At 35.6% G+C, this 9,577-nt stretch overlaps 1 protein-coding gene across 1 annotated transcript; it reads left to right on the top strand.

Annotated features, from left to right (window-relative positions):
- The first annotated feature begins 2,863 nt into the window (after positions 1-2,863).
- LOC103952855 (geraniol 8-hydroxylase-like) lies at positions 2,864-4,774 on the top strand. The gene is made up of 2 exons (XM_009364544.2): positions 2,864-3,763; positions 4,144-4,774. The coding sequence occupies exons 1-2, from the start codon at positions 2,864-2,866 to the stop codon at positions 4,747-4,749; spliced, it is 1,506 nt and encodes a 501-aa protein (XP_009362819.2). The 3' UTR covers positions 4,750-4,774.
- Positions 4,775-9,577: the final 4,803 nt, after the last annotated feature.

Genomic DNA, 9,577 nt, shown 5'->3' with positions numbered 1-9,577 from the left:
ACCGCGTGCTAGGACTCTTCTCATAATGCATGATGCTCAATCCCCGCGTTGGATGCTAAAAATCCCAAATTAAATCGAACTGTTCTACTTGCTTCGATATAGTTTGCGTCACATGTATGCCGTATAAGAAAAGTGTCAAGATAATTCATTATTAAAAGATAATTATTATGATTAAAAATCATAATATTATCCCCTAACAACAACAAAATTATCTTAACTTTTCTATCCGAAGGTGTGGACTCAACGGTCTTGATTGCACTGGCTGATGGTGTAATTTTGGGTCCAAACAGATATATATTAGGAAAACCTAACCTTTGAAATATGCATGGGTAATTCATAAGTAATTAGAAGAACTACATAGGATTGTTAAGGTGATGGCGGAACCCTAGTGTTTCTTTAAATTGCTGTCTAGTTTATTTATTTAATTGTCTTTATTTTAAATTCATTTTTATTATTTTAAATTCCAAAATCAACAGTTTCAAAACTTTGTTCTAAATAATTAGCTAAGAATTAGTTTAAATACAAATTATTCATTCAATTCCCGTGAAAAACAACCTTACTTGAGCTGCTATAATACGACAACCTTGTACTCTTGAAAGTATTTTTATGTATTTTTATCCTTATTTGCGCAGACGGTAAAAACCCTACAAGGCACCTCCCGATATTGTCCCGCTTCTGAAACATCGACGACCAGCACCCAATCATCTTTGAATATCAATGGTTTCTCCGTCTCTAGCACCCTGAACATATCTCTCTTATTCACAAACCTAGCGATGAAACGCTATCCATCCAGCACTCGACGCCTTCCCTTCCTCGCCAAAGAGACATAAACTGGTCAATAAATGTCTCGCAATTGATCTCTTTACTCGAAAACACCACTGCCAACACATTATGGTGAAACCCTAAAAGCGCTCCTTCGACTACTTTCCGCTCAATTTTGACCCCTCTGAATTCATTCTCTTTTAGCTCTAAATTGGAGCCAAAAGGCTTTCCAAGAGCGTCCAACTCACTCTTCTCCCTCTGTTCACCCATCGGACCTACGTCCAAGGGTTTGTGCGATGGTGATTCCTTCCTTTTTATCGTATCCTTTTTTTCCTCGTTCAGCCTCGTTGTCATCTCAGAGCCTAATCCCTAGATTTGAAATTCCTTTTTTTTTACTCCACTCTTGCCGTCTCCGTGTTCCTTGCTCGCTTGATGTCAACCTAATCCCAAACCCTAGCCCTCACGACTTTTCCTTTCTTTTACGAGAACTTTTTTTAATCATACCAATTATTTTTAGGAAAATGATTCTCATAACCTATTTTTATCATCATATACACCCTTATTTATCCAATGACCTTTAAATAGAATAAAACAAAAGGAAATCAATTAATGAAATTACATTTTACAACCTTAACTATGGATCACATAACAAACTCATACCTTACATTTTGAACATTGGAATGTCATACATCAACTTACAAATTTGTTGCACAGTTCTACTCCTAGCTTGAGTCGTGGAGACGTTGAACTGTGTCTAGTCTCTCTTGACGTTTTTATTTTTTAATATTTAATGTTTTAATTTGATATTCTTTTTTCTATATATTTATAAATATTTTCTAATTTAAAAATATTTTTTCTTTAATTATAAGGGTAAATTAGTAAATTTATAAGCTAATTTTTTACCCAAGGGTTTATTTGAAAGTGAAACAAAACGTAAAGGGGCGTTAGTGTAATGTCTCAAACGTGAAGGAATTTTGTGAAAACTCGATAAACTTCAAGGGGTGTTAGTGTAATTAACTCAGCTAAGAAAGAGAGAGAGACAGAGAGAGAGAGAGAGATTAGGTGAGGGGAAATGAATGGGATATGGTTTTTTTTTTTTTAATAAATATAAAAAGAATTGAATATTTAATAACTAAATATTTTTTTTAGTTGTTTAGCCATGTGGCATAAGTTGGGTGACACAAAATGTGAAATTCATTGGTGTTATGTCGTCACTTAACGGCTAACTTAATATATTTTTTTAACGAAGGTTTGATATTGCAATGAATTATTGTAAGTTGATGTATGACATTGCAATGTTTAAAAACGAGATATGAGATTGTAGTGTGATCCAAAATTACAATTGTTTAGTGTAGTTTACTTTAAAAATAAATAGAAGTGTGTAGAACGAGAAAAAAAATCCTGTGCATAGATTATTTCTAATATTCTAAAGAACTACGTGAGTGCAAATGTGAGATATGAACAGAGAGTGAAGTGCTTGACAACGACGATGAAAAAAAAAGAAGAAAAAACTGAGAGCGTGGTAGCAGGAACAGTTTGTCATGATGTTATTTATTCATTATTTTTCTACCTAACGCAAATATTTTGTAGTTCAATTAATTATTAATATTTACACCAGTATTTGATGATCTGAGATTTGATTCCCTTCCCTCGTTTGTATCAAAAACCCATTTTAGACAGGTAGGTGTTATTTGCGGATGAGTATCCTCTTCGGATCTTCAAGGATTTTAGGAGTTAATTTTCGTAAAATAATATTTGTGTTTAATTTTAAATAAAAATGTTCAAATAATTTCTAAAAGCACCATTTATGATTAATGATTAAAATATAAAAATCTTTAGAATTTCTATAATTTAAATCCAGATGAGATCCAAATCCGATATTTGCTATTGCTTCGTTGACTTCAGTTAAGCATAGCTGCATGAATAACGGAACACGTAGATCAATGATAAGCTTAAATATTACGATCCAGCATTTTGAGGGATGCTTTTAGTTTTTAAATTTGAAATTAAGTTTTACTTTTCCATAAAAATCAAAACTGTGGGTTTCCTTCACATAACATAGGAGTTAGGACGATACAATTTTGTCTTGAGAGAGAGAGAGATGGACTGGTTGAGCTTTTCCCTTTATCTCATTCTCACCTGGGCATTGCTGGAAGCTCTCTTGTACTCACTTGGAAGAGGTAAAAAGAGTTCAAGATCAAAGCAGCTTCCACCGGGGCCAAAACCCTTCCCAGTCATTGGGAACCTGCACCAACTTGGTGACAAACCCCACAAGTCTCTTGCCAAACTTGCCCAAAAACATGGCCCTCTCATGTCCCTAAAACTAGGTCAAGTAACTTCCATAGTCATTTCTTCAGCAGCCATGGCCAAAGAAGTTCTCCAAACCCATGATCACTTCTTCTGTAACCGAACAATCCCCGATTCGCTTCGAGCTCATGATCACCATACGATTGGATTGCCTTGGCTACCAGTTTCAACCATGTGGAGAAACCTTAGAAAAATATGCAACACTCAACTCTTTGCCAATAAAATGCTTGATTCCAACGAAAACCTGCGGCGCAGGAAACTGCAGGAGCTCCTTGAAGAGGTCCGTCAAAGTAGCGTAAGCGGTCAGGCACTGGATATTGGGAAGGCTGCATTCACAACAGTTCTCAATTTGTTGAGCAATACAATTTTTTCGATCGATTTGGCCGACCCAAATTCTGAAATGGCTAGGAACTTCAAGGAGATGGTGTGTAATATTATGATGGAGGCTGGGAAGCCGAATTTGGGGGACTGTTTTCCTGTGCTTAGAAAATTTGACCCCAATGGCAGAAGGCGGAGGATGACAAAGTACTTTAGTAAGATATTGGATCTGAATGATAGGTTAATCAACCAAAGGATGGAGTTACGAAAATTGCCTGGTTCTGCGGTTAAAAATGATGTGTTAGAAACCCTTCTTAACATTGCTGAGGAAAGCAGTGAAGTGATCAACAAAAATGATATCAATCATCTGTTACTGGTTAGTACAAATCTTTTTGAAACTGTTTACTAGCTTTAACTTTTTATCTTTTATATATACCAGCGAAAGCGAGGGGGAACAATCAAATATAAAATGCAGATCGAGTGCATGCTCTTAGCTGCTTGATCTACAAACTCTTCGCTATACTTTGTTGTTTGATAACTATTTCGTTATTTAGTTTTTATTTTTATTTTTTTAACTAAAACATTGTGAAAATTAAAACCAAATTTTGAAAACTCACAAAAGTAACTTTCAGTATTTGGTATTGAAAACTGAAATAATTACCATACAAGCTTTTAGTTAAAAAAATAAAAAATAAAAATGAAATGGTTTTCAAACGGCTCTTCGCCTGTGATTTCAGTGGTTATGTTTGATAATAGGTCTTATTTGTTGCTGGATCAGACACAACATCATCCACATTCCAATGGGCAATGGCAGAGCTATTGCACAACCCTGAGGTTCTATCCAAAGCTCAATTAGAGCTTGAGCAAGTAATTGGCAAAGGCAATCCAATAGAGGAATCAGACATTGCAAGACTGCCTTACTTGCAATCCATAGTCAAAGAGACCTTTAGGTTGCATCCTGCAGTTCCTTTGTTACTTCCCCGAAAAGCTGGAGCAGACGTAGAAATTGAAGGCTACACAGTGACAAAGGGTGCACAAGTGCTTGTTAACACGTGGGCTATTGGCAGGGACACAAACTTGTGGGATGAGCCGAATTCGTTTAAGCCGGAGAGGTTTTGGGGGTCGGAAGTTGATGTTAGAGGCCGGAATTTTGAGCTTATACCTTTCGGAGGTGGACGGAGAATATGTCCTGGATTGCCATTGGCAATGAGAATGTTGCACTTAATGTTGGGTTCTCTTATTCATTTATTTGATTGGAAGCTTCCAGATGGGGTTACACCAAAGAACATGAACATGGATGATAAGGTTGGCCTCACCTTAGAGATGTCCCAACCCTTGCGAGCTATTCCTATCCCATTGTAAATGTCCAATATTTTGCAAAACTACTCCATGAATTATTATTGTTTTGCAAAGTGGCATGTTTCTTGTTTTCATGAATAATCTGGGATGGACAGTTTTATGCCAGGTGACAAGTTTGAGTGACATGTAGCTTTCGAATTAAACATGTAATAGATTATAAATATAAAAGCATGTAATACTAATACATGACATGTTTTAAATACATTTATTTTAATTTTACTATTATTATTATTATTATTATTATTATTTAACAATTGATATTATTTACATTAAGGGAATGGAGAAGGGTTTAGCCTCATAATAGCCTAACAATAATGTGGTTCTAATTCATCTTAAGGGAGAATTAAACCTCAGACCTTTCACTTACAAGTAAAACAGAATATCACTAGACCATAGTACTAAGTGACACTTTTATTATTATTAAGGGATTAAGGGAGGGGGAGATTGAATCTGTTACAACAATTTGAGAGAGATGAAGAATTTCAAACTGCATGAGTAAAAACTCCACTCTCAATCCATTAAGATATTTAACCAAAAACAACATGTTTTAATACTAGGTATATCGCAAATTAGGCCATCTCCCATAAACATAAAATTTAGAGTCAAAAGTTATATCCAACTGTAAATTTGACTCAACAATCTCCATTGTACCGCAAAAAGTATGGTAATATGAATATTCGAAATAATTGATTTTTTTATTTGCTAACCAAGTAAAAGGGCCACGCCAGTCAACCAAAATATCCAAGATGAGGAGGTACCTCAAAATACAAGAAAATCGAACATTAGTCCAATTCCACACGCATAACCGGAAGGAAAAATAAAAAAGAAAGGAGATTAGTCGTAAGGTTTACATTACGTTGAACTTTAACGATCTCAACTGTATGGTTTTCAAGTTGTACCTTATAGATTATTCTTGCAAAATATTAATCAAATCGTAAATATTTGAAGCATCTAATTAAGTTCGAAGAATTTGACAAATAATATGTTCTAAGAAACATTGAATTTCATCCAAACAATTAAATGGGAAAATAGTTTCAGATTGAATTAAATTTTTGCATAGATGATCTATGAACCGAGACTAACAAAATAGACAGTTCGATGTGGAATAAATCCTATAACCAATGATGGAACCAGGATTTTAAACTCAACAGTCCCAATAATAAAGATCAAAAAATTTATAGACAAAAATAACATTGAAAAGTTAAATTATAAAATATTTCATTAAAAAATCATACGCAAAACAACATTACAAGCTATAACATCCTAATTCAAGCGTCCAAGATGAGGTTAATAAGTGTGAAAATGTTTCATGATAGCTTCGTTACCAATACATGAAAAAACATCTTTCTCAATGCAAAAGACTAATCAGTCACTCAACCATTGATCTCCCATTTTTCTGTGAAGTGGACCCTTAATGATATTCATAGTGGAAAATGCCCTCTCCCATAAAGCGGTTGTATCTGGCAAAACCAAAGCCAACTAAACAAGCAAATATACATATGCAAATGTTTGATGCAACCCTTTCTCCACCATTTTCTTAGCACGATCACTAATCTCCCACAATTGAGAAAAATCATTATCAGAATGCATAAAATGAATATAAATATCAAGTTGATCTTGAAGTGCCAATCGATCTCGTTCCATGAAATCTTTAGAATACAACTGAGCAAGATGAACAAGCTTTTCTTCATCAAAAGCTACAAATGAATCATTCGGACTCAAACATGCCAAGCAAATAAGAAATTTGGTATTACCTTAAATGAAGCAATCATCTAATTATGTATGTTGAAAATCAATGACCTCAAAAAAGAGTTCCACTTTGTAATGATGACGATTGGTCTTTTCTGAAGCCTTATGCAATGACTTCCCTCGAATGACATATGAATCATCCATATTAGGTACTTCAATTTCATGTTCGACACAAAAGGATTATACTTTATCAACCAAAAAATCAAAATTTTCATTATTTCTCATGCAACATAGTTGTTCTTTACATGTCTTGACTAAAGCCATTGCATTCACAATCTCTGGATATTTCTTTTGTAATGCTTGTGACAAATCATTTGTAATTTCCAATATGGATTTCATCAAAAAGAGGAGGAGCACAAGTTCAGAAGGTTGTAAATCTTTTAATAACCTTTTTGCTTCACCAACAATATCATTGTAGCAATCTTCAACGATCATGTCAAGCACATCCACCACAGAAGAGAACATTGTAATCAAACTAATCAAAGCACCATGATGTGAATTTCATAGTGTATTCCCAACACGTTTGAGACTAGTTTCTTGATTTAATCCTTGCCCCGTTTCAAGACAATCATTTTCAATAGCTTTCATGAGATTTTCTTGTTGTTTCTAAGTACATCACAACACTTACATGAGCATCCAACAACATTCACCAAACTATTAGTCAATGTGAAAAAAAGAGGCAACATCGGAGTTTTTCTATGCTACTGCAACAAGAGCTAATTGTAGTTGATGAGCAAAACAATGAACATAGAATACACAACTTTCTTCATCCAAATTTTTTTAAGGCCATTGAACTCACCTCTCATATTACTCGTGCCATCGTAACCTTGATCTCGTAGGTTGGACTAACTTAAATCATGTAGCTTCAAGAACTCACCAATGGACTCCTTTAGTTTAATTGAAGTTGTTTTAGTAACATGTTGGACTCCAATGAACCTTTCAAATACTTGACCTTTGTTGTCCACATAATGCAAAACCATAGCCATTTGCTCTTTTATTGAAACTTCACGTGATTCATCTACCATTATAGAAAAGAATTTACTCTCTTTCATTTCCTTCATAATATCCTTACTGGTTTTGAAGGCATATGAATTGACAATATCTTTTTGAATTGAAGGAGCTATTAGCATGAGATTTCTTGGAGCATTTTCCAACACAACTTCCTTTATTTTCTCATCATGATCTGCAAGGAATTGCAAGAGTTCTAAATAATTCCTCCTATTATTTGAAGTGTCACTTTCATCGTGGCCACGAAAAGGAAGGCCTTGTCGCAACAAGAGCTTAGTTAAATCTATTGATGCATTCAAGCAAAGACGATATTTCATACATTCTTCTTCTGGCTGTTTGATCACAACTGCTTCAATATGTGTCTTTTGGTTCCATTTCTCTTGCTTTATTTTGGACACTACCAATAGGACCAACATGTTTGTCAAAACATTCTCTTGCATTCTTCCATTTCTTAAAATTACCCCAATGAAGGTATCACTTCCTAATTGTGAAAAGTAGATTTCAAAGAGATAGCAATGAAAAAAAAATGCTGCATCTTTGGATATACTATATGTGGATGCAAATTTCCGCCTTTTTCTTCTTGGACAAAATTGCACCTACAAAACAATTAACACCTTTGGTCAAGGCCAAGAGCCTCACACACCTATGATGAATTGGGGGGAGGTGGCTTTAGCCGAAAAACCTCTAATGCCAAAGTTAGAATTTAGAGAGAAAGTGTTTGAGAATTTTAGAGAATTTTAGCAAGAGAATTGGAAGTGAACTTTGAGTAGAATGATGGGGTTTATATAGGAGAGTGGCTAGCCTCCTTAGGTGAGACAAGACCGGCCACCTAGCTCCCTTTGTGGGCTAGGTTCTTGATTTGTATTAATTTGGGAGTTATGAAAATAATTAGATAATTAATTAGCAAATAGAATAATTGCCTAATTAACTAGCTAATTAATATAATAAAAGGGCAAAATGTGGTAGAATATATGAGGTATGGCCAGTCTCTTTGGGAGAGAAGGTGACTAGCCCTTTGCGTATTTTTTGGTTGTTATGGATAGTTTAATTGACAATTAATGGATTAATTAGGCAATAAACCCATTAATTAGCCAATTAACATAATTCAAAAGGAATGTTTTTGGGAATTACATTGTAGGAAGGATTTGATGTGAATGGATGAAATAGGTTTTGAATTGTTACCTATTTTGGGCATTTTTGACTTGGTTGAGTGATGATTGCCCGCTACTCGTGCGTTGGAATCCCGATATGCCTCAAGGGTATGTTTGTCCTCTTTCACCCAAAAATCCACTTGTCGTCTTGTGATTATTTTTGGCTCCATAAATGCCCTCACACCTGTTGGGCTGCTCGCAGAAAAGGGCAACAGGTGTAGAGATTTTCTTACATTAGGAAACATAGGTTTGTTTCCTATTTTGATGTAGATTTCCTCTTAAATAAGAAATTAGATCCTTTTAGGAAAGGGAAATAAATTTCTTTCAAAGCCTATTTAAGTCCACCTAAAGTGGATTATTAAATCAACTTTGGAGAGAAATTTATTTTACCCTCCAAGCGAGAGAGAGCAAAGAGAATATTTGTCACATCCCGATACAGGACCTCACCGCATCCCGAGCTCGACTCTACCGTAGCATGATATTGTCCACTTTGGGCCTCGACCACACCCTCAAGGTTTTGTTTCTGGGAACTCACACAGAACTTCCCAATAGGTCACCCATCATGGGATTGCTCTCACGCGCTACTTGCTTAACTTCGGAGTTCCTATGGAACCCGAAGCCATTGAACTCCCAAAAGGCCTCGTGCTAGGTAGAGATGGGAATATACATATAAGGCTTAGAGGATCCACTCCCCTGGGTGATGTTATCACATCCCCGCCTGGGCCCCACTACTTCCTGGGCTTGACTCTATCGTAGCACAATATTGTCCACTTTGGGCCCCGACCACACCCTCACGGTTTTGTTTCTGGGAACTCACGAGCAACTTCCTAGTGGGTCACCCATCATGGGAATACTCCCGCTTAACTTCGGAGTTCCGATGGAACCCGAAGCCAGTGAGTTCCCAAAAGGCCTCATGCTAGGTA

Source organism: the organism of the source record quoted next, unplaced genomic scaffold (genome assembly GCF_019419815.1).
Source record: "Pyrus x bretschneideri cultivar Hongxiangsu unplaced genomic scaffold, Pyrus_bretschneideri_v1 Contig3, whole genome shotgun sequence".
Classification (NCBI taxonomy): domain Eukaryota; kingdom Viridiplantae; phylum Streptophyta; class Magnoliopsida; order Rosales; family Rosaceae; genus Pyrus; species Pyrus x bretschneideri.
Note: the sequence above shows the minus strand (reverse complement) of the source record. Positions and strands in the feature narration are given on the sequence as shown.

Excerpts from the sequence above, each read along its gene's own strand:
- LOC103952855 (XM_009364544.2), top strand. The coding sequence starts at position 2,864 with ATGGACTGGTTGAGCTTTTCCCTTTATCTCATTCTCACCTGGGCATTG. Across the intron at positions 3,764-4,143 it reads ATATCAATCATCTGTTACTG|GTCTTATTTGTTGCTGGATC; the intron begins GTTAGTACAAAT and ends GTTTGATAATAG.